The 24,824-nt window shown below is 53.3% G+C and overlaps 2 protein-coding genes across 9 annotated transcripts in view; one reads left to right on the plus strand and one right to left on the minus strand.

Moving 5' to 3' along the window:
* The window catches only part of APBA2 (amyloid beta precursor protein binding family A member 2), a 247,341-nt gene extending 239,031 nt beyond the window's left edge, over positions 1 to 8,310 (plus strand). For all 3 annotated transcript variants that reach the window (XM_041753620.1, XM_041753619.1, XM_041753621.1), the window contains 2 exons: positions 4,400 to 4,540; positions 6,965 to 8,310. In XM_041753620.1, coding sequence (XP_041609554.1) covers positions 4,400 to 4,540; positions 6,965 to 7,036 — 213 coding nt within the window. In that variant the 3' untranslated portion in view covers positions 7,037 to 8,310. The remainder of the gene's footprint in view (positions 1 to 4,399; positions 4,541 to 6,964) is intronic.
* Positions 8,311 to 9,404: 1,094 nt separating this feature from the next.
* The window catches only part of FAM189A1 (family with sequence similarity 189 member A1), a 449,858-nt gene continuing 434,438 nt past the window's right edge, over positions 9,405 to 24,824 (minus strand). For all 6 annotated transcript variants that reach the window (XM_041752472.1, XM_041752474.1, XM_041752471.1 and 3 more), the window contains 4 exons: positions 22,070 to 22,145; positions 15,932 to 16,138; positions 14,249 to 14,323; positions 9,405 to 12,870 (listed from right to left, as the gene is read on the minus strand). In XM_041752472.1, coding sequence (XP_041608406.1) covers positions 12,548 to 12,870; positions 14,249 to 14,323; positions 15,932 to 16,138; positions 22,070 to 22,145 — 681 coding nt within the window. In that variant the 3' untranslated portion in view covers positions 9,405 to 12,547. The remainder of the gene's footprint in view (positions 12,871 to 14,248; positions 14,324 to 15,931; positions 16,139 to 22,069; positions 22,146 to 24,824) is intronic.

Genomic DNA, 24,824 nt, shown 5'->3' on the forward strand with positions numbered 1-24,824 from the left:
GGCCTTGTTGGAGGAGTATGTTTGGGAGAATGTTCAGGAGGCCTGAGGATGCTGGCTCTTCCTGACCAAGACCTTGCTCTGAGGACAGAAGAGCCAGGCTTTGCCTCTCACAGCATGATCAGATTGGACCTGGGCTTCTAGCCCACCCTGCCTCTCCAGAGGGGCCTGGCCTGGTGACCGTCCCTTCCTCTGTGGTCTCCTGCTGCCTTGCAGTGGTGGAGCTCTCCCAGGCTGGCACCTCTTTCATGACCTCTGGCCTCCTGGTCCCCAGTGCTAGCGAGGCTCTCAGAGGTCCCTTCTCCCCTCACCAAGCCCCACCTGGAGTCCCCCCCACCAAGCCCCTAGCTGGTCTGGGGCAGCCGCAAGGCAGCCTGTGTCCTCCAAGCAAAATAGGCTGCAGTGCAGGAGCCCCTCCACCTCCACACCACCTGACCACAGCAGGAGTGGGTGGTGACGGGATGCCTGGCTAGGAAATGGCATTAGTTAGCTCCTGTGCACACCCACGGTGGTTTTCTGCGTGATTACTACAGAAGGCTTTGCTGTGGCGGGCGGCAGCTGTTACTGTGCAGGGTAAGTGCTTAGATGAGAGAAGTCCCAGCACCGGGGCGTTGAAGGAGATCGGGGTGCTGTCACATGAGAGGGAAGTGTCCTCTGCACACCTGTCAGAGTGTACATTCACGTCTGTGTGTATACATGGGTGTGTGCACAGGAAAGGTGCTAGCGCTGGTGCTGGCCTTCTCCTGGAGCTTGGCACAACCTGTCTTTTCTCCAAAATGAGAGGCCCCATGTGGCTAAGAAGCTGTATTATGTTCTGGAATCAGCCTTACCCACCTCCTTTTCTTTCAGCCCCAGCTCTCGACTCGGACATCTGTTTTTTCTTTTGTTTGTTTGAATTGTGGTAAAATCGATTAACATAACATTTACCATCTTAGCCATTTTCAAGTGTTCAGTACGTTCACACTGTTGTGCAACCAGTCTCGAGAAGTCTTCATGGTGCAAAAGGGGAACTCTGTACCCATACAAACTGACTCCCCATTCCTCTCTCCTAAGCCCAGCTTCTGACAGCCACTGTTGTACCTGCTGTCTCATGAGCTTGACTTTTCTAGGTACCTTGTAGAGATAAGTAGAATCAGACAGTACCTGCCCTTTGGTGACTGGGTTAGTTAACTCCCAGCATGATGCCCTCAAGGCTTATCCACCTTGTAGCCTGTGCCAGAATTTCATTCCTTTTCAGGGCTAATACTCCTGTGTGTGACTAGACCACATTTCATGTATCCGTTCATCCATCAGTGGACATTGGGTTGCCTCCACCTCTTGATTATTGTGAATCCTGCTGCTGTGAACAGTCTGTCTAGTTTCATTATTGCACATGCTCTGAGGCCCCCTGGTCCATCTGCCTGGGGTGATCCATTCTAGGAACCAAGAAATGAAGGCCACCCAACGGGTAAGCTCTTCCCACAAACCTAGAGTATCCCTGTGCAGCTGGTGTCTGCCAGGCTGGTCCAGTTAGGGACCATGTTCTGTTATCATTTCATGGAGGACTAAGGAGCAGGGAGGTCACATAACTTGCCCCCAGGCTCCCAGTTGGGAAGGTGCAGAGCAGGGATTGATTGCGCCTGAGGCCAGCTGTCATGAAGAGCATGCCCACACTCCCATTGCCCATCATCAGGTTGTTACCCTGGCCCTGTGTGCAGATGGGCGAGGGTGTGCATAGACTTGGCAGCATTTGTGAGCGGTGCAGAGGCCGAAAAGTCTGTATTTAGGGCTCAGAGCATTAGTAACTCCTGTAAGTGTACACGGGGCCCTGATCATGGCTTTGGTGGTGGGCCTGCCAGTTTCTCTCCTCCCTAAGACTGCAGGGATTGCTGTGCCTACCAGCGAGGGTGTCCCACGTGACCAAGTTCCCCTGAATCCCCTGGAAAAGTTTGCTGGCATCTGAGTTTGTCTTGCACAACTGCTTTTTCCATTTTCAGCTTCATTACACCCAAAGCACAAGACATTAGTTTGCAGCCGGGTCCCAGATGACCCAGTTAGCACTATTTCTAAATGGATCCTTCCTCTCTCTTTCCACAACACCATTCAAGAAATCAAGACGTCTCCCGCTGGGAGATACCAGCCTTCCCCCCACAGAAATGTACCCCCTGAAATTGGAATACACCGTGGTTCCTGTGGGCATGCATCATTTGGGAAGGCCAGTGCCTGCGTGTGTGTGTATGTGTACTCGTGTACACATGCACATGGCTTTCTCATCGGTATGTCCTGCTCCTCTTCTTTCCTCTTCCCCTGCCTGCCCCCTGGATTCCAGCTGGAGTCTCCTGCCAGGGTCCAGGTCCATGCTCCTGCCAATTCCCTCTAAAGGTGCAAAGCCATTGTCTCACGTTCCCTCTTCACTTTCTTTCCCTGAATCTCCATTGCTAGGGAGGAAGGTGCCACCAGGGGTGTAACCAAGATTGCACCTTCTGTGGAGTGTGCCAGCTTCTGGCACTTGGTCAGGCCAGGAAGTGAGCCAGGTCATCCTGAAGCACCTTCCTCAGGATCTTCACAGACCCAGTTACAGCAGGCGCAAAAATCCCCTTACATCATCTGAGGGGAGATAAAAACTAGAAGTTACTCCTTAATTCATGTATGGAGAATTGGGGCCATCGTCTTCTCTTTCTCTGCCTACCTCCTGGTTGAGCCCTGTCCGACTCAAGGGCTCGGGTTTAGGACTGTGATAAGCTCTGCTGCAGGAGTCCAGTTGGCTGGGCAGTAGTGGCGTGGAACCATGACATCAGTCTGTGTATATGTGTTCTACCAGAAAGACAGAGTCCCTGAGGACTGGGAGGGACCCACATGGTTGGTTTAGAAAGGCCTGTGGCATCAGTGACAAGGCAAGATCCACAGAACACATGACAGATGGGATCCTGCATGTAGTACCAAGGTCAGCCTGTGGCCAGTGGCCTTCTAAGCCTATCTCAGCCTTAAAAACTTGCCATGCCAGGATCTGAGGGAGAGAAGTGGGGTGGGGGGTGGGGGGCAGGGATGTCCCATCTAAGGGGAGAGTCATCCCCCAGCGGCCTTGGCAATCAGAGGCCCCAGCTTAATGAGCAGGCCTGGCCATGGTGGGATCAGGGGTGGCTCTGACACAGGCAGGGGTCGCTGAGGGCAGGAGGGTGTTCACCACAAGGCAGAGTCCTGGATAATGTAGAGCCTTGCCATGGAATGAGAACAGTGAGGTGGGAGGAAGGGCTTGGCTGGTCCTGCGTGTTATTTCTACTTGTAGGTAGGCCAACCCTTGACCTCTTCATGTGCTGATCAGAATAACCCTTCCTGATTCTGTTGGGGTCCCCTGCCTTTTCAAGTGTGAAGATGCCTTAAAAAGTGACCAAATCCTCACTGAGACAAGAGCTGTATCGGTAATGTTTCTGGATTGAGGAAACTGTAAGCACAGAGGCCACCATGAATTCAGTGAGGCCTTTAGATGATGTGGGCTGGTTCCTGGGTGGGCCTTCTCCTGACTGGCTCTGGGCTGGGCCTTCCCTGCTCTCAAGCATGGCTGGTGGGGTGCAGCCTTCCAGGGCTGCTGAGCAGAGGCTGAGAAGAGGCATCTGGGGTCAGGTGCCAGGGGGGTGGGGAGCAGACGGGAGAGACCTCCAGCAGTGGAGGCTGCAGGAAACCACAGCCCAGGGGTCCCTGCTGTGGGACCTGCTTCCACCCTTGCACTGGGTCCTGGGCAGCAGTGTGGTGGGGAGGGACCCTATGTCCCCTCTGCTCCCTCCACTGCCGCATCTCCAGGACTTCAGCATTCCTCCTGCAGGGCCATCGAGGTACAGCTGGCCCACGTCCTCCCCCTGAGCCAGCAGTTCTCAGCAATTCAAACCCCCTCTGGGGTTTGCCTCCATCTCCCAGTGGTCTGGGCAGGTGGCCAGCTTTCTAATGCCATGATCTTTAGTGAATCCCACAAGGGGGCGGATATAAAAAACTTAGGCCTTCTTTGTCATTTCCCCAAACTCTTTGCATTGGTTGGCTCATGAATTCATCATCTCTTTGTGAGATGGAAACAATGACTTTTTTACCTCTAAGAGGAGCAGAATGTAGCTGGTGGAGAATCTTCTAGGATGTGCTTCAACTGTGTCCACCACCAGCCCTCCACACTCCCCTGACACAGGAACAGAGGCTCTGAATGGCTGGGGGGTAGGAGGGGGGGCAGATCCACCCAGGGCCCACAGGGTTCTCCCACTGGCCATGCTGTCGACTTGGGTTTTTTAACCTCTTCCACATTATAAATGTCCCCGTCAGTCAGCAGATTGCGTGTAGAAACACTTGTCTTGTGGGCTTCTCCCTCTGCGTGATTAACATCCCTGCATTCCACCTGGGGTGAGTGGAGACCTGTGTGCTGACCTGACATGTGTCTGCTTAGATCTGCAGCCTCATGCGAGGGGGCATCGCAGAGCGAGGAGGCGTCCGAGTCGGCCACCGCATCATTGAGATCAACGGGCAGAGTGTGGTGGCCACAGCCCATGAGAAGATAGTGCAGGCTCTTTCTAACTCCGTTGGAGAGGTAAGGCCACACTCCATTGTCCCCTTGCTGGAGTCAGAACTGGAGCCTAGGGCCATCTGGGCCCTACATTTCCAAGACCAATATCTATGCCCCTGAAGAGGGGGCGGTATATGAGGCTCTCGGGAAAGCCACTGGTCCCCTTCCCAGAAAAACCTACCTTCTCAGGAGAGTCTGTCCTTGCTGGGACCTTGGAACATGCCTGTGCTGGTCATTGGGCTCCCACCTTGACCTGTGAGTCACTCCCTCTCCAAGAGGCCCTGGGCCTCAACTGAGCTTGCAAGGCTGTGTCTCCTGCCCCAGGAAGTGCCTGTGACAAGGATGAGCAGAGTAGTAGGCATTTGGCTGTTCATTCTGGCTCAGTGCAGCAGATAGGAGGGCAAAGGTGGTTGACTTGGTTTCTGGAACTGGGTCTTGCATGCTCAGTCAGGGAGCCCTGCCCTCCACAGGACCCACCTCACCAGGGACAAGCCTGTGGTCCAGGGTTTGGACCTGCCTGCTTCCTGCCATCTTCCTGCCCGCAGAGCAGGCCAGCTGTGGCTGCTGCATGCTTTCCTGCTTTGCTGCCTTGAAATTTCCTCCTTTTCTAGTTCTTTCTGGCACCAGTATGATGTCAGCTTGAGGTGGACAAGAATCGGAGGGGAGGGCACAGTTTTCCTCAAGGAGCTCACAAGTAAACAGGGTAATTCAGGGTGAGAAGTATGGTGCTCAGAGTCTAAAAACCCAGTGTCCAGAAGGAGGCCTCACCCAGCATGAGTATGTCTGGGTGTCCGTGGCCGTGTGCCCCCGGAGTCAGGACAAATGGGCTGAGAGTTTTCCTGGGAGAGGCTGAGACAGCTGCAGAGGTAGGTGTGTGTGTGTGGGGGGCCATTTGTAGAGGGCACAGGTGCCCTGTCGGGGGTTCATACCCCGAAGGGTGGAGCAGGGCAGTGACAGGCTCAGGCTCTGTGGTAGCCACTGCAGGTGGAGCTTGGTGCCTAGGTGAGTGGGTAGGTGCTGTTTCGGAGGGGGCGTTTGACCGCATTTCCTGGGGGTGCCTACACTATTTTGTGAAGCTCCCAGCTTGGGGGAGGAGGCCTGTTTTCCTGTAGGTGGGCGGTGGCAGATGGCTGGTTCTCAAGAGGAAGAGGGGTGCCAGGTAGGCAACATTTCGCCTCCTTTTACAAATGGCTTCAAAGAAAGGAAAATCCAATTTTCCTCAGTGGATGTTTGAAATGGCCACCCCGCTGGGGTGATCAGGCTCACATCTACGAGGAAACCAATCAGGTGGAGGAGAAACGTTTTCAACTCTTCAGACCTGAGATGAATTGGCATTCAAAGAGGCACAGAAGCAGCCGAGGTGTGGCTGGGGGATTGCAGTGTCTGCCTGCGTTTTCCACCATCTCTGAGCACATTTGGAACATTAGTCCCTGATACCAAGACTTGAGGTTTTTTGGGTGGGTTTCAGATTGAGGAATTACACAGAATATTCTCCTGATGGAAAAAGCTATGCTGGGGGTGGTGGGAGCACTAAAATCTAAATCGATCAAACAGATCCTGGTAGTGGGGCTGGGCAAGGAGCCTGTAACACTGTGAGAACTATCTGCACAACTGACCTCTCTGGCTTGGTCAGACGACACCTGAGACCTGCTTGCCTGAGGAGGGGCAGCCACACCATGCCCCCCACCGCAACCAGCCACCTCTTACTGGGCACCAGGAGGGTGAGGCCATCCAGACCTCCTAGAGCCACAAGGCTCAGTCCTGGCATCATCCTAGGAGCAGGACACTAAGAAGAGATGAGTTGAAGCAGAGCCCACCTCCTCTGTGCTTTCACTGGTTTGATTCTTCCCAGAGCCGCCACAGGGGGTGGGCCCCACAAGGTCGGTCCCCCAGGGGCCCATCTTGCACCTTGCTTGTCGACCCAGGCCCTTTGCGCCACGGAGTAAGGCCAGGCTCCAAAGGCTCACATGCTAACTGAGCCCCCAAAGGGTGAGGGGGCTGAGGTCCCTGGCCCTCAGTGAGCCAGTTCTTGGACCCCAGAACACTCACTTTCCCTGGCTTCACAGGAAGGGCTTCAGAGGCCTGGGCACCCCCAGCCTGCCCCCAGCTGAGTGGGCAAGCTGTAGTCACAACTAAAAGTCTGATCTGTCGCTCCTCTGCTGTCAGCTTGAGCAGAGGGGAAAGCTAGCCCTTGAACGTGTGTAAACCCTTAGGAGACCCAGATGGGGAGGCCAGACGAGAGTCTGCAGTGTCAGGAAATGCTTCCTGAATCTCCAGTGAGGTGTGGTCATTCCTCCTCTACTTTGAAAGCTGGTGCTTTGCACAGAAAACCTTCAGGGGGTCCCAGAGCGACCTGGTTGCCCAGCGTTTGTTTCCGGTTGACAGTACCATGGGGACGGGAGAGGCCAGAGAGAGAGAGCCAGTTCAGCCCCTGTCTCTCGTTGACAGATCCACATGAAGACCATGCCTGCTGCCATGTTCAGGCTTCTCACGGGCCAGGAGACCCCGCTGTACATCTAGGCCCGCCCAGCCCGCACCACCCAGCCCACCTGGGTTCAGAGGAGCTGGAAAGGCCGGACCCAGGACCTGAACCCTGACCCCACGGCCCACCCAAGGACACTGGCTCCTCTGCAGGGCCTGCCCTCACCACCCACTTTTTTTTTTTTTTTTTGGTTTTTGTTTTTTTTTTGTTTGTTTTTGTTTTTGTTTTGTTTTGTTTTGTTTTGTTTTTGGATAAAAAGGGGTATGTCTTCATCAAAGGAGAGTCACAGGAAGCAATCTCTGTAGAACAGTCCCGTGTTTTGCCCATTCTGACCCGTTTCCTCGTTGCGATGGACAAGGGTGTGTGCTTGTACCTGTGTGTGGCGTGGAGTGTATCTTTCCTCCCTGAGGCCTTGGGGAGCGGCCGTGAAGGGAGCCCGGTGAGGGCAGCAGGCTCGAGGGTGGGGGTGGGGGTGGGGGTGGTGGTGGCAGTGACTGTCCCCTCTGCCCCTTTCCCTGGGGAGGAGGGGAACCCTGGGGTGCTTCTGGGGAAAGGGCCGCTGGAGCTGCTGCAGCCCAGCTCCCAGGCTGTGACTTATATGTGAAGTCCGGGAACATGTGATTGTATTTAACCAGCAGGGAGACGCTCCTGAGTTAAATAAAAGATGATGGCTACAACATCAAAACTCCATATTTATTTAGATAACATCACGGTTTTGACTTTTGCTTTGACCAGCCCTTCTTGAGACTCTAGGGTTGTTGGATGACCTGCCACCACACCTGCTGCTCCTGTCCTCGCTGGAGGCTGGACTTCCGTGGGCACCCCTCCAGCTGGCCACCGAGCCCCCGCCCTTCCCAGGCTGGGGCCCACTGGCTCCCCCTCCCAGGGACAAGGGGCAGCGGCCCTCTGTCTCAGACCTCTGTCTGCACACACGCATCCACACACGAGCGCCCCCACCCCCAGAGCCACAGCCCAGCCTGGAAAACTGCCGCCCCCGGGCAGCCGGAGGAGAGCTCAGATCGCCGGGGAGCCAGGCGTCACGTCACCGCGAGCAGTATTAGAGTGTGTGTAGATCAAGTGAAACGTAGTCTAGCTCAGCTCATTAGAGGTCATTGTTAACTGACGTCATGTTGTCTGGAAGTCTCTTTCTTTTGCCCAGGCCTTGAAGAATACACTGTGACTTAAGAAGCCTTACCATGCAGTAACTAAAGCTTTAGGATTACTGTATTCAAGGAGTGACCTGTGTGTTGCATGCAGCCGACCTTAGGAAGACTCGCTAATCTCACTAATAAACCTGAAGTCATGACGAAAAGCTGTTTGCGTGACTGGTTTGTTCACGGAGAAGTGGATGCCTGACTTCTCAACCTCAACGCCTCACCGCGTGGCTCTGCGGTGGTGCTGTGTGCTGATGGCAGCCCCTTCGGGTTTGGGGTCTGGTGCCTCAGGGGTGCTCCCCAGTGGGGTCGGAGAGGTGGGTGCTCGAGGCACCAGGGGTCAGGCTGGGGCTGGCCATCGGGGGGCTGCAGGATCAGTGATGGAGACCGGTCACCAGGCCTGCCTCACCCACCCCATCCCGCGGGGGAGACAGGCTGCTAGTGGAATAAGGGACAGAAGGAGCCTTGCTGTTCTCCTGGTTTAAATTTCAGTTATCTCCAGGAGAGATGAGGGGTGTGTGTGTGTGTGTGTGTGTGTGTGTGTGTGTGTATAAAACAGAAACTTAGACAACCCATCCCAGTGGTGTTTGCTTACCTGTAGGGTTATTTGTGGCCTGTCACCTGGTATAGGGAAGTAGGGGTGAACATGGGCTTTGATCACAAGGCCTGGAGTGATGTGTCCCCCTGATGGTCTGGGAAGCTTGGCGCAGTGGGACCCACCTCTGGTCTCCCCACAGCAATCTGCACTCCATGCTGTGAGCTACTGATGAGAGGCCCTTCACAGCTAGCCAGAGATACCCCACATCCTTGGGTGATGACAGGAAATGTCACATGGATAAAAGCTGGAGGGAACGGACCTTAGCCTAGGAGAGCCAAGAGGTAGGTCCCTGTATTGCCCAAGACAGGGCAGGTGAACAGGCTCTGGAGACAAAAGGCATGGCTAGCAAATGACATGAGGGTGGGGTATAGGGTGGCGGGGGGGGGGGGTGTCCCATCAAATGATTCACATAAAAAATCCAAATTAAAGAATGTTCCGAGCCAGCTCTGGCAGGGCCTGCGTGGGGCGGGGGGGGGGGGGGCACCTTCCCGCCTCCTGGCCCCCACACCCTGCCCTTTTCTGGAAAGATATGGGGAGACACGGTTGGACAGCCGTGGGTGCCTCGTGCTCCCTGCCGCCGCTGGAGATCCTGGTCTTCAGAGGCCCACATGGGCTCTCTGCCTGTCTGTCCCAATTAGACCCAGAGACACAGAGGCCAGAAATAGTTTTTATTAAAACACTGATCATTATGAAAACACCTTGAGGTACATTAAATAAATACAACCTTCAAGTTGTACAAACAGGTCTCCTGTGGCTTGAAAACAATTGCCTATAAATTCTGCCTAATAGCAGCATCTGTGAATCAATACAGCTGGGGGCAGGGGGGAGGGGAGCAGGAAACATCCATTTGAAATAAGCTTTCTGTTACGTGGTTTGTTACAAGCATTTAGTTTGCATTGTTGTCACCAGCTGAAGAAGACCTTAGGTCCTTGTGACAGATGAGTCCCCCCTTGTTTGCCAGAGAGGTGGGGTCTGGAGCTCACCCACCACAACCTTCTTCCGGCCCCCAGGCAAATGGCAGTGTATGGACAGGCTCTGCACACACACACACACACACACACACACACACAACCCAACCGACCCCATTTGGGTTGTGGGGAAAAGGCCAGGAGAGCACTCAGGACCCAGGCCTGTGCAGGTGGGGGGGGTCCCTGCAGGTAGGGGTCCCATGTTTTAGCTTCCTGGCACAGCGTGTCGGGCTCTGCTGATGTTCTACAGAAAGGAGAGGTGGGAGAGGGTGTACCAGCACGAGGAGGAAACCAGCTTCCCCACCGCGCTCCACCACGCGCCCACATGGTCAGGGCTGGGGGTGCCCGCTGCTGGGGCTCCTGGCTCCCAGATGCCACTGAGCAGAGCAGGGTCTCGGGTACTAGAACTGGCAGGTCCGCTCCCTGGCTTGTTCCTAGTGGCTCTGTCACTTCTCTCATCTGGAACCTTTCCAGAAAGCCAGGATCTGGGCCCTGCTAGAGCCCACATGGGCCACCTGGGGCCCGTAGGAGATGGGCAGAAGGTTCTAGCTCAGTGGTATAAAATTGATTACATTCTCCTCTACTGCAAGACAGAGTTGCTGAGAGCAAAAGCACAACTGAGCGTGGAAGGGTGTGTGAAGGGCAGAGCCCTTGAGAACATCTGGGACTCTGGGCTTTGGCTGGATCACCCGTTTGTACATGAGTGGAGGCCCAGGTGGCAGCAGGAGCCCCGGATGGCAGAAAACACACTGTCCCGCTGCAGGGAGGAGAAGCAAAGGGCACAGAGCACCAGGGCAGCTCCTGGCGGCCGCTCCCCCTGGTGCACAGTAAAAATACTGATGCCTGAGCTCCACCCCACAGGTGTGAGGGAGGGCAAGGGGCTGCCTCAGTCAACTTGAAGCCAGGTCAGAGAGCGCAGGCTTAGCCCCGGGGCTCGGCCCAGCGCCACTGCTTGTGTGGGCCCCAAGCCTGAAAGTGGGGCCCCAGCATGTGCAAACGAACATTCCTACAGCTCCCTAAACTCCACTTCCCACCCCAGCAACACTGAGAATGCCTGGATTCAGAGGCCATGAATGCCTTGCGGATGGGCTCAGGGGAGGCCACTTGGAAAAACCATTGATTAAGCGTACCTGGAAGGGATTTGCTTTGGGGGGGGTACTTCAGAAGCCCTCAGCTGAGAGAAATTAGGGATTTCCCATTTGATAGTCTGGATAAAGTGCTCATCTCTGGGATTCTCCAGTGGAAAAGTTCTGGTTGGCATCCAAAGGTCTGATGGGAATTTTTCCAGCTTTCTCACCTCTTCCAAAGGCAAAGGAGGCAGTGAACAAGGAACATGACTGAAGCAAAGTGCTCCAAGCTGACCGTCACTGCAGGCTTCTTGAACTTCCGTTCCCAGGGGGTTTCCTGGCGTCTGGACTGCAGACTCTCCCTGCCACCCCCTTCCCAGCTTCCACCCAGCAGTTTGGCTACAGTGGGGCGCAGAGCAGAGGGGAGGACAGCACACAGAGCCTAGACTGTTGGACAGCGAGCAACAGTGGGTAACCATCGGGTCCTCCCCCTGCACTCTCCGTGCTAGGCCTTGGGCTCTCTCAACCCTTGGGCTCTGGGTTGAGAAGCGTGAGTTCCTTGTTCGATGAGGGCTGCAGTGCAGGTGCTGGTGACCGCTGCTGTGGATGGCACAGGGACAGGCATTCCCATCGCTGCAGAAGGTTCTTGAGAACAGTGCTGCTCCAGGGCCATTGTGGGGAAGTGGCTACTGTTAAGGTTGCCAGAACATGGGGGGTGGGGGTGGGGAGACGTACCAAGAAAGTCAAAATGCCCAAGCTGCCCCCACAGAGAGGTTGGGCCGGCCTGCTTCCAAGTAGCCAATTCAGGGGGTTTTGGATGGAAAGAAACGATTTACAACCTGCATCCTCCAATGCAGACGTAGCTGCTGCCTGGCTGGGAAGGGAATGCTCTGGGGTCATCCGTGACATGCTCTGTGGGGAGTGCACAGATCCTGGGATACAGGCCTCTTCCCCTAGACCCCCACCCCCTCCAGGCCATCTTGGGACAGCAGACAGCGAGAAGCCCCACGGGGGCTCGCCAAAGGTGTCTGCAGAGTAGGAGACAGTAGACAGGAAAAGAGCTGGAGAGACAGTGTGAAGGGCACCCCATGGAGGGAGGGGGGCGACGGGAGGCCCAGGAGCCTGGGTGATGGGGGCAGATGGGGGTGGGGGTGTCAAGCAAAGCTCCCTGCCACACCAGCTTGCTTCCAGGAAGCAGAGCGGCCACAGCGAGGTCCCCTGTTGTGATTTGTAAGCACAATAGCCCTGCACCCTGCAGGCAGGGAGCTGGGCCCAGGCTGCCATCCGTGCTAGAATTACCCATTTTCTTTCCACTCAGCAGACGATAAAAGGTAGAACACTGCATGACACAAACCATATAAGAAAATGGTCTCATTACTGGATACCCTCCTCTAGCCACGGAACACTCAACTCACTCAGAGGTGGGGGGAGAGAGAATCTTGCTTCTGATGGCCCAGGTTTTGAAGCTACTTCACTGTCTCTAGTTCCACTGTCACCTGTCACTGTGTTCCCGTAACGCTGGTGGGGTGTGATGTGCCTGAAAAAACCAAGGAACTGATGATGGCCATTGAGAGTCATTTTTCTATATTACCGGGATAGGTAGGAAGTGTCATCCCCAAGAAAACAAGGGACCAGATCCTCCTCCAGAGAAAGACAGGGGTTCCCCACCCGGGCCACCCAGGACACTCCTGGGCAGCAGGCCCGCCAGCAGGGACACTCTGGCCCGGGCCTGTTCATGTCCCCGTCGGGCCCTGCGGCCTGCTCACACCTGGTCCAGCACAGTGGCGCTGAGGACGGCCTCCTCCATGTGGGGCTCATCAGGGGCAACCGTTGGGCAGAATGTGCCCACCACGTGCCGCACCTCAGGAGGCAGCGCACAGTTCGAGTGTTCCAAGAACTTCACCACCAAACCCTGGGGGTCTGTGTGGGCTTCGCTGTGCACCAACGCGTGTGGCCGCTCTTTGAAGACGGTATGTAAGGCCTCTGGCTTTGCCCGTTGGTCCGTTCTCCAGGTGTCCAGGGGCCCAGGGGGCGAGCGCAGGTGCTGATATGCACAGGCCGCCGTGATGGAGTGTGATCGCGAAACTAGAAATCAAGGGAAAAGATAAAATCTGAAAACAACCAGAACAAAACAGAAGGCCGCTGTTATAGAAGTTCTTGACAAGTGAACACAAGCCTACTGGGGCAAGCTTTCTGTTGGCATCTCCACGTTCTGGGGCCAGCAGCTATGGGACTGACCCTGCTTCCATGTCCCTTCGTCCCCTGGGTGGCCTGGCCCCTCTCAGCCCTGAATGGAGCTTGGGTTAACCCAGAGGGGCCACAGCTCCACCTGGAGCTGGAGGACTGGAGATGGGAGGGCAAAATGCAAAGCGGGTAGGGAGAGAGGGGCATGTACAGGTCGGGACCCCCTTCCTTTGGTCTCTTCTGCGGGAAGTCCTGCACTCACAGGGGGCTGATCCTTCTCAGCTGTCCTTGGCTCAATGACCTTTGCCCCTGTGGGGCTGATGGCATCTAGAGTGGGCCACCTTAAGACCAGAACTGGGGGTGACAGAGGAGCAGTGAGAGCACCTGACCCCTCCTCTTGGCACCACCTCTCCCTGGCACCAGGGCTCAGAACACCAGGGTCTGGCTCCCAGTCCCCACCAGGCAAGGCCAGGGAAACAACACTAGTTCACAACAAGGCCCATGGCCACTCCGGACGAGCCAGGGAATGCACAACGGCCTGACAGTGCCTCCAGGGAGAGCCAGCCCTGGGCAGGCTCCTGTGACTGTCTCCCAAGCGCTAGATTAGGCCTGACTTGCCCACAGTATGTTTCAAGTCACACAAAGGAAACACAGTCTGGGTGGTCTGGCATACTTTTGGTGGCAGCGGAGCAAGCCTGACAACTAAGCAAGAGAAACTGTTAAAAAAACAACAACAACAACAACAACAAAGAAACAAAAAAAACCTCACACGGGAGGCCAATCTCCCCTTAAAATAGCATCTCATAAATACAGGGAAACAAGCACCACGTGCATGCTAACTCAGTGATAGCCTCTCAGGTGTTCTCCTGAGGAGACAGAGGCAAGGGAAGGCCGTCCTTTCTTTTCTTTTCTAATTTTATTTATTCATGAGACACAGAGAAAGAGGCAGAGACACAGGCAGAGGGAGAAGCAGGCTCCCTGCAGGGGATCATGCCCTGAGCTGAAGGCAGATGCTTAACCACTGAGCCGCCCAGGTGTCCCAAGGCTGTCCTTTCAAAGCCCACAGAGCTGGAGAGCCCGTGCTCCTGGGGGACACCATGAGGCCCCGACTCTCTCTCTCTCTCTCTCTCTCTCTCTCTCTCTCTCACACACACACACACACACACACACACACACACACACACACGGGCAGCCAAGGACCACCAGACACTGCCCCCACCCCTGCCCACCTTCCCCATTCACAGCAGGTGTCAAAGTGGTTTAGAAAAGGATGTCTCACCAGTCCCCAGAGCAGCCCTGGATGGTCCTGCTTCGAGGTCCCGGCTGCAGGAGGGGGTGTGTGAAGAGGCCTTGCCTTCATCAGAGAGAGTATTCAGTTACGTGGAAGGGAGAAAGGAGTTCCTGAGGACACTACAATCCCCCTCCCGTGGCTGAGAAGTACCCTCTAGATGCCAGACCAGCAGAGGGGGGCCTCCCATACTGCTGCCAACCCGTGTGCAGATCCAACGGGAGCAGGCCCACTGCTGGCTCCCACAAGGCAGGGGCCGCCCCGGGCCTGTCACATCCTCAGCCCAGCAAAGGGCCAGGGCCGCAAGCAAACCCAGCACCCTCAATCGGAATGCCCATCTGCACCTGAGGGTCCCCAGAGATCCCGGGGACGCACATGCTTTTGCCAGTCCGAACACTAACTACCTTGTTTGGCTGAGAAGAGGGTTGGTGTGGGGACGCAGAGAAGGCCCTGTGACAACCTGTCATCCAGCCACCTCTTCTCCTCATTCCCACCCCCAAAATGCCATGATCGGCCGAGCCCCAACTTCCCTGAATGGGGGATAGGCCCAAGGGAGCCATGAGAGGCCACAGAGCAGACACCCCACGTACATGGGATCCTACAGGTAACAGCCCTCACAGGAGCAGAGAGGGGCTAAGTCTGGAATCCCCCAGCATGGGGGGGGGCTCAGGAGAAGCCTCTGATGGAGTCCCGTGTGGTGAGCCGGCACCTGAACTTGGGCAGAGACAGAGGAGCGAAGGCCCAGGAGCCTGGAGGGGCAAATCTGGCATTTCTACCTGGGAGGGCCCTTGAGGGCAATGACCTGGGCAGGTTCCTGGTTCCTTCCAGGGACACAATTCTCCTGGGACACGGGTCTCATCTATCTGGGGTTCAGCTGGACTGGACCACTGAGGCCAGGCACCCAGGGGGCCTCTTTGGGCCTCATTCGGTTCCAGGGTAGGAAGTCCACACTCCGACGGCCCTGCAGCTGTATAATTCCCACCTGTCCTTACCGGTGTAGACACTGCCATCCTCCCCACTCAAAACTAGCACCGTGGGAGGAAGTGGTGGTTCTCTAGTTCCAGGGCACACAGGCCCCCTGGGGAGCTGCAGCCCAGGGAGGGCACCAACCCCTCAGAATCACGAGGGGCGACTCTGACCCGGGCTCCAGGCCACATAGGGAGTGCTGCCAATGGTGCCAGAGGACACCCCACCAACCCAGCACTGCCATTGAGGCACAGCCCTGCCTTATGTGGCCCTGGGTCCCACCAGACCACTAACCAGGCACTGGCACGGCCCACAGGTGTGGAGCCCAGGCTAGTCCCAGGGAAGAGCCATCAAGGTCGGTCGATGGATACAGCCTTTGGTAACCTGCCTGACCTGAGTCCCCACCTGAGCCCCACAGCTAGTGCAGAACCAGCAGGATAAAGTCAGAGGCTAGCTGACCCCAGGTGAGCTCTCATCACCTTCCATCTCTCCTCCCCTTCCTCCCCAGCTAGAAAGTAGGAAGCCTGGTGGGTGTACAGCAGGGGCCCCTACCTGGCCACCACTCCCTAGGGCCCTCGGGCATTAAGGCTACATTCCCTGCACAGAGGTCCCAAGGCCTGGCCTTGACTCTCAGCTCACCAAGGCCTGCAGTGTCCAGGGCAGAGCAGGGCACACGCCAGGGACACAGGGGCACTGGACCAGTCATACCTGCCACACTGGATGAGCACGAAGTGGGGTCGCTGGTGGAGCGGGCCACATGCCCAGGACCTGGCACCACCCGCGTGCCCTGGTCAGGGCCCTCTGGGGGCTCAAGGCTGGGTGGCAGGGGCTGCGAGGCACCCATAGGGTCTTCAGGGCTTAGGCCGGGTGCAGTGGCACCCTCGGATGCCATGAGGCTCGAGCTATCCACAGGCTCTGCAAGGCAAGAGACAGTGTTAGTTAGCAAGGATGCTGGGCTACCACAGAGCCACCCAACAGGCACAGGTCCTGTCCACACTCCTGTTGGAGCCGAGAGTGAAAATCTCTGCCTCCTGGAGCCCTCCCAGGGGGCCTGAGCAGGCTGCCCTTCAACACCAAATCTAGACAATCCTGTAATCCTGAGGGCATGGAAACGCTGAGCAAATTCACAAATGCTTGACGCAGGAAGGTTTTAGTGGACACCAGATGACCTCCCAAAAATCATCCCAGGAGGGGTATAGGTGCAGGGCACTTACACTCTTCACATTCCACAAGGGACTGGAAGTCAGAAACCAGCCCCAACTCCCATCCAGGGCATGCCCAGGGCATCTGAAGTACAGGAAGGAGGCGGCACAGGAGGCTCTGTGGACATAGCCCATGCATAGCAAGGCGGGCCCGGGGGGCAGTCGGGCATCCCAGCCAGGCCCTTCCAGGCCCGAGAAGCTGCCTGCCGCACACAGAGGAACGACCCAGGGCCTGGACTGCAAGCCCGGGCCAGGCCGGTAGCATCAGCACCGCTGGGGCACGTGTCACATTCAGGTCCCCACATCAGAAACTCGGGGGTGGGCGCAGCCACTGGGGTTTGAACAAGGCCCCAGGTGATTCCCATGCCACCCCACCTCAAGTGTACACCCCCTGCCCTCTCTCCCTGTGATGCTGGCCAGCTCGGGCTCCTGTCCCCCACCACTCCAAGGCTGGCACCCCGGGGGCGGGGGCCTGGATCAGAATCTGTCTTAACAAGATCCCAGGGGCCTGTGTGCACATTATTAAGGTTTAAGGAGCACTGCTCCCTCTGCTCTCATCCCTCTACCAGACAACGTCAGAGCGGCTTCCATGAGGCTCCTCACCCATCGGGGCAGACATCTGAGGTCAGTGGCTCGCTGCGGGGAGCTTTGTAAGAATCACAGCCGCGTGAGCAACTCCTTCCATCCTTTTGCATGGGTCCTGTGGGAGGTCTGTTTCCAGTGCTCTCTACCTGCGAGCTTGCCCATGCCAAGCGGTTGGTGACCTCACGGCCCAGGCCAACACACAGGACACACAGCTGAGGGGCCTCAGGGGAAGAGGGTCACGAGGCCATGGAACGGAGGAGGCCATTTCTAGAGTACTCTTGCTTCACCAGCCCTCCCCTGTCTACCCCTGCCTTCCACCATCTTCCTCTGCCCTCTCCTGTCTACCCCTGCTCCCTTACTAGATGCTTTGAGACAATTAGCAGAAACAGAAAGATGAACCAAACCTCAGAAATCATGGCAAAAAAAATTTTTTTTTAAGATGATTAATCTTTTTATTTCTTCTCTTCTCTTTTTTTTTTAGAAAGAGGGGAGGCAGGGGGCAGAGGGAGACAATCTTAGGCAGGCTCCACACTCAGTGCAGAGCCCGATGTGGGGATTAATCTCTCTACCCTGAGATCATGACCTGAGCCAAAACCAAGAGTCGGACATTCAACTCACTGGCCACTCAGACGCCCCAATCCTTTTCTTTTTTAAGGTACTAGAAGAATACTCATAGAAAATATAAGAGAATAAATCTACGAACTTGGAGTGAAGAAAGACTTTGTAAAAATGATAGACACCAGAAAGGAAAAGCTTGACAAATCTGACAATAAGAAAAATTGTAAAAAAAAAAATTATAAAAGTTGTATGGTAAATGACATCATTGATAGGGAGGAAGCAGGGGTGCCTGGGTGGCTCAGTCGGTTAAGCCTTCGCTTAGGTCATGATCTCAGGGTCCTGGGATTGAGTCCCACGTCAGGCTCCCTGCTCAGTGGGGAATCTTCTTCTCCCTTTGCCCCCTCCTCATGCTCTCTCTCTCTCTTACAAATAAATGAAATCTTTAAAAAAGAAATAGGAGGGAGAGCACAAACTAGGAAAGCACCCCTGCAATGACTAGGAAAGGTGAGGAAATGTCTCTATTTAATAAATATTTTTCTTATAAATCCACCCCCCCCCAACAAAACACTGCAAAAAAGTAGGTGGAAAACTGACCTACAAATAGGTAATAAACATGTAAAAAGGTGCTTAATCTTGCGTGCATCTCACGTTCAGCTGCAGGGGTGACAGACATCAGGAATGATGATGTCTCGGGGTGTCATGGACATTGTTGGTGGATACATACACTAGCAATAAAACTTTTCCAGAGTGCAACATGGCCGACACATCAAAACCTAAAATACCCACTTCCTTGCACTCAGCAATCTCACTCATAGCGATTTATTCTAAGGGAATGACTGGGCAGGCACTCAAAGGTGAATGTATCGATGTAGAAAAGAAACACTTCTCTCTATGGTTAGAAAACTTCAAACCAGTAAGTGTAATTATTAACTGTATCAAAATTACACAACAGCATATTAAAATTATTCTGAATAATATTCATTCCTGCTGATGTCTTTTGATCTTCATTTTTCTTTTTTTTTTTACAGCTTTAACATATTGTATAATTGATATACAAAAACCTGCCCATTTTTAATATGTACCATTTGATGAGATTGGACATAAGCATCTACCCTTGATCCCAATTTTCTTAATGTCAGCAATAACCCAATGGCTGAGTTCCTCCAGAAAATGGAGTCACAGAGAGAGAAATGTGACTTGGCTCTGAATAGCTATAATTAATGGAAACTTAGAGAATGAGGATAACCTGATAGGGGAAGCTCATTGGCCAAGATTCTCTCACCTGCTTGTATTGTGAGCTCATTTACACAGGAGCAATAACCCTAGTGGACTTCCAGTTTTTCACCTAACAGATTACAAGCATTTTTTCTGAATTAATGTATAATGACATATTTAGCGTATGTAACATAGTTTCCTTGACTCTTACCAATAGACTTCATTGCCCCTGGAAGCTTTTACTCCTAAGAAAAATGCACGTTATCTTCATGCCTACGGTTCTCTTTCTTTCTTTTTTTTTTTTTTTTAATGTTACTCTCCTAGGGCAGTTCCAGAAGTGTGATCACCACATCTAACGGCATAAACATTTTTATGGCTCTTTATCAAGATGCTTTGCCAAAGGGGTGGGTTGATTTACAAGCCGTCAGTCAGGGCTGGGTGTAGCAGCTTCCCTGGGCCCTTGCCAGCATCCATGTCCTCATCACTATTTTATTTCAATAAATGAGAAACAATACCACCAGCATCTACCCCATTCTGAGCAACCCCTCACCGCCACCAAAAAAAAATTCTAGAGCTAATCCATGAGTCTGGCAAGGTTGCAGGCTACCAGCTGAACACACAAGAACGAATCCCATCTGTACCATGGTCAGTCACAGGTACTAACAACGAGCATGCAGAAACCAACAGTAAAAACACAATACCACTTACAGTGGCTCCAAAGAAAATGAAACTCCCAACTGTACACACAACAAAACATGGTCAGGATCTGTATTCTGAAAATGTGAATGAAAGAAATCAAAGAGGCTCCAAATCAGCGGAGAGACAGACGTGATGTGTGCCTGTACTAGAAGGCTCAGACTTGCAAACAGAGCAATTCTACCCAAATGTGCTGCAGGTTTAATGCTGTTCCTGCTACATTCCCAGCTAGAGTGTTTTGTGGACACAGGCAAGTGGATTCTAAACTGGATATGGAAACACATGGCCCTGGGAGATCTAGAACCATCCTGGTGAAGAAGAGCAAAGTAGAGGTCTGGCTGTGCTTGATACAAAGGCTTCCCACCGGGCGACAGCCATCCTAGCAGAAAGACTGACACACAGATTAATGGAAGAGAATACCGAGCCCAGAAATAGACCCATGCCGTTATGCCCAGCTGACTTTTAACAAAGGCACCAAAGCTACAAATGAGCTGGAAGAGTTGGATATGCACAGGCCAAAACAGTGACATGGACCTCAACCTCAGCCTGTACAGCAAGTACCTGGTGGGAGGCATCTTTGCTAAAGTGAAACCTGCTTGGCCTGCTGTCCCATGAGTGTGTCTGTCAGTACCCTTCCATACATTCCTGCCCACTTCCAGGCTGGCCCCTCTGCCAGGAGTTGGTATCCGAAGCAGCCCCAAGTTTCTTGGACAAGCTCGGTTAACCGCCCAAGTGCTGGGCAGTGAGGAAGGCCCCGCCCAGATGCATTCCTGAATCTCTGTCCACCTCTGTCTGCCCAGGGCTCCGGGAGCCACCAGACTGCTTGGCTTTGCCAACCATGCTTTCCTTCAGAACTTATATTTTCAGAAGGGATGTGGCTGGAATGGGGAAAGGGGCCCTGTCAGTCCAAAGTCTAGAAAGAACTGGGCTGATTAGAAACGACAAATACCCACCATTTGCTTCGACGTGGATGGACCTGGAGGGTATTATGCTGAGTGAAGTAAGTCAGTCGGAGAAGGACAAACATTATATGGTCTCATTCATTTGGGGAATATAAAAAATAGTGAAAGGGAATAAAGGGGAAGGGAGAAAAAATGAGTGGGAAACATCAGAAAGGGAGACAGAACATGAGAGACTCCTAACTCTGGGAAACGAACTAGGGGTGGGGGAAGGGGAGGTGGGGGAGGTGGGGGTGACTGGGTGACGGGCACTGAGGGGGGCACTTGATGGGATGAGCACTGGGTGTTATTCTGTATGCTGGCAAATTGAATACCAATAAAAAATAAAAAAATAAAAAATAAAAGAACTGGGCTGGTGTGGTCACCTGTGCTAGAAGACTGAGGCCCACGGTGCCCTGAAGGCGGTCACAATAGCTCTGGGCAGGTCACAGGGCACCACCTCTCAGACATGGCTTTTGAGGGTTGCTAGGAGCCACCGAGTGAAAGACAAGTCACTTCCAAATCCTACAATTGCAGAGACAGGTCTCCTACAACCTAACGGCATCCTTCTAGAAGGATGCTCCTTTCTCATTTCTTAGATGTTAACTCAGAATTGGGGTCGAGGGCAGACAGCCCTGGACTATAGCGGTGGTGCTTTCAGGGACTCTTAGTTATCTCATGTGTTAGCTGACTTCCATCTCTGAGTAACCCACCCACCAGAGCCCACCTAAGGACCCAGCCCCTGCCCACTTGTTCTGCTACTAGGGGTTCGTCTGCCTTCCTGACACCTCAGACTATCTCTCCACCTCTGGCTTTGTACTGCAGCTCTCAACTTATGTCTGATGCGAGACCTTGCCGCCAGGACACAACTTCCAGCATCCCTACCCCAGCCTCTCTCGCCAAAGCGAGAGGGCACAGGGGCCCAGGCATGGCTCCCTCCCATGGGAGGAACTCAGTGGACATGAGCCTGGTATATAGTTTTAGCTCCAGAAAGGGTCCATCCATAGAGAGGAAGACAAACCATGAGAGACTCCTAACTCTGGGACACAAAATTTTGCAGAAGGGGAAGTGGATGGGGGGATGGGGTAACTGGGTGATAGGCACTAAGGAGGGCACATGGTGAGATGAACCCTGGGAGTTATACTATATGTTGGCAAATGGAATTTAAATAAAATATTTAAAAAATATAATAATAAAAAAATAACCTCTTATTCCCTAGTGGGACATAGTTTGGGTTACCACCTGAATCTGTGTTCCCCAACTGCAATTCTAAGACCTCAAATAAATGCTTTTGTTAAAAAAAAAAAAGAAAAGAAAAAGAAAAGGTCCATCTCAGATCGAGTCAAGTGTCTCTTCAAACCCACACCCCTCAAATGAAGGAGAAGGGTTCTGGGGGAGAGGGGGCAAGTTTCCCCAAGAAAGCATGAGGCCTCAGGTGCACTGACTTACTACTGCATGCAGCTAAGGGAGGTATAGTGGAGAACTTCTATGGTATTTAACAGCAAAGGCTGGAGCAAATTCCATCCTCTTGAAGAGCAAGCCATGGAGGGAGTACAGGAGCAGGGAGGAAGAAAGAAGGAAAAAGAAGGAAAGAGGACATGCTTTGAAAAATAGAAACGTCTTATTCCAAATGCTGAAAGGGGTAAGATTACCTTGTGTGCTGCAGCCAGCCATGGCATCTGGGTCCCCGGGGCTGGACTCGGTCGCCTGTTGATCTACGCTCGGAAGCTGCAGCAAGAAACAAGGCATCAGGTAGGTCATCTGCAGTTTGGAGGGGACCTCACGACAGCCTCCAGAAATCAAGGCTGACTTGAGAGTGCATCTTCTAGGAAGATCTAAATGATATGTACGTACATTTCTGCTCTTCTCCCCAAAATTTATGGGGTCAGACAATGAGGATGCCAAAGCCAAAGGACCACTGCCAGGGCCAAATCCCATCTCTCTGCCCTCCTGAAAGCAGAGTGCTGAGCATTCCCTGGGAGCTCAGCAGGGCCAGGCGCCAGCCACCCTGACCCCACTCACCTTCTACTTCCAGGGCCACTGTTTGGGACAAAGGGCATACAGGACTCTTCAGAGTCACTCTAAGAGGCAGGATAGCCCCTGGCCTCACTTATAACCCTCTCCTCTCAGCTGCTCTCCTCTCCGCCTCCATACCAGGAAGAAAAAAGCCACAGGGGACAGCCATGAGACCTGTAATGCTTTGGGCCAGCACAGCTTGGACGCAGGTTGGACATTTAACAGACAATCTTAGTTTCGGTGAGCTCCCAGACTACGCCCGGAGTTGGCATTTGCTCCTCCTAACCTTTTGTTTTCAGCAGATGGAATCAAGGGGTTGCTTCCAAGGTTGCCCTCCCTGCCTGAGCTTGGGCTCTGAGTCTAGGTCCACTTGGGCCATGTGCTGCGTTGAATGTGGGCCCCATGGCTCAGGACACACTGTCCTGCTCTGAGGGAGTGGGTGGCTGTGCAGCTTGCATTGTGTTTGAGTCATCGTGCTCTTGCAGATTTCTTCTTGAATGGATCATTCTGCCCAGAGAGGCCTTCTCTGCAGGGCAGGGATGGGGCACCTCTGCTCTCCTGCCCTGTCTTTGCCTGCCCATCCTCTGCTCGCATCCTCAGTTCCACCCTGGGTGACCACATCTGCTCCATTACTACTGCTATGGGGACAGTGGCCCCAAATAGACCATGTGCTTCAATGTTATGAACACTGTACACGTGTGTTCCTGTGCTACCTCAAAAAACAATTTCTGGATGCTTGTGTTATTTCAGAATTGCTCTGGGGACCTACTTGCAAATAATGAGCTCTGGGGGAGGCCTGGGAAGGTGAGATGGTCCCCTGCAGCTTGGTCCAATTCCAGCTCATGTAATTACATTCCTGCCTCCCTTGTCTCCCGCCACTTCAATCAGATAGTGAACGGTTTTTCTCTCCTCTTTCAACCAGGCTGGAGCTGTGGCAGGTGCTGGGCTGCAGCCCCCTCACCAACACCAAGAAGGGGAAGCGTGCCCTGGGTGGGGACCTGCAGCCAGGTTTGGCCGGCAAGAACTGCACCTGTGGTGAAGACCCATAGCCACCTAACTGTTCCCTTTGATCCCACTTATGTGTGATATTGCACACACCGTGTTCCCTCCTCAGCACGCCCGTCCTGCTGGAGGGGGTGGGGGAAATCGGGGGAGGGGGAATCACGTGGCTACCAATGCACACCTGCTTTTTCACAGAAGTCGCTATATGCCTACAAATGATGTTGGACATCTCTGCTGAGAATATTCTAAATCACACAAAAAAAGAACAATGCCCTCAAGGTTCATTTCCTTCCATGCTCCGTCCTGACTCTTAAATTTTTATTTATTTTTATTTTTTTTATTTTGCAGGGATGGGTTGTCAGTTGGACACTCAAGGTCGAAAGAAGCACTGCTGGTAATAAAGAAATATAAATAAAACAAGAAAAATAAAAGGCCCAGCGGGACAAGGTCGGGAGGAAATTGGATTCATTTCATATTTTGCAGAAGCGGCACTGGCTTCCCTCTGGCTCCTGGTCAAATCTGGTTTTGAGAGGAGATGGCTCCTGGCAGCATATCTATCATGTCTTGTAAGCGGGGTGTCAAGGGTTTAATTTGAATTTGGCCCTCCTCGATGGCCAAGGCCACCTTGCCACATGAAAGCCGCAGAGGTAATAGCTGTGCAGTTCACATGGCATTTTCCATTAAATATAAAGGCAGCAGAGAAGGGGGAGAATAAATATATTTATAGCACAGAATTTTAGTTGAAATTTGAATTTAGCAACAAAGGCTTACAACATAGCTCTTGCAGGAGAGGGCCGCTGAGAGGTGAGGCTGTGCGTGTGGCTTCACATGGGACACTCAGAGAGGCTGCATTTACTTATTCCCAGACACACTATGTTGACCAGTTGTTGGAATTTAAAAAGTCAGTTTGGGGGGTGCCTGGGTGGCTCAGTTGGTTAAGCATAAGACTCTTGATTTCTCTTCCTCTCTCTCTCTGCCTCTCCCCTCCAGCTCATCTCTTTCTCTCTCCCTCTCATAAATAAAAAATTAAAAAGTCAGTTGGAATTTTGGCAAGTAAGCTAAGTCTCCTCACCTCCCTTTCTTTTAGGAAGCTCTATAGCTAAGACACTCGCATGCAAATTCTGCCTACTACTATTTCTGGAGTAAATTTCCCACTCCTGGGTTGGGTCAACCAGGTAGTGTCAGAGTTATAAAAAGCTGTTCTTTGGGGGCAACTGTCTGCAATCACAGAAAATGTGAATTAAGATTTTAGGTTAGTTTCTCAAGGCAATCTTCAGAGCAGCTTCACTTTGCAGATGTTTAAGTGTAAAAATAATTGCATTCAAAACTATAAATTCTAACTTTTAGGACCTGTAGGTGGCTGTACCTTGGCCACCTCCAGTGCCTTTC

The sequence above is a fragment of the Vulpes lagopus genome, chromosome 4 (assembly GCF_018345385.1).
Source record: "Vulpes lagopus strain Blue_001 chromosome 4, ASM1834538v1, whole genome shotgun sequence".
NCBI classification, from domain to species: Eukaryota; Metazoa; Chordata; class Mammalia; order Carnivora; family Canidae; genus Vulpes; species Vulpes lagopus.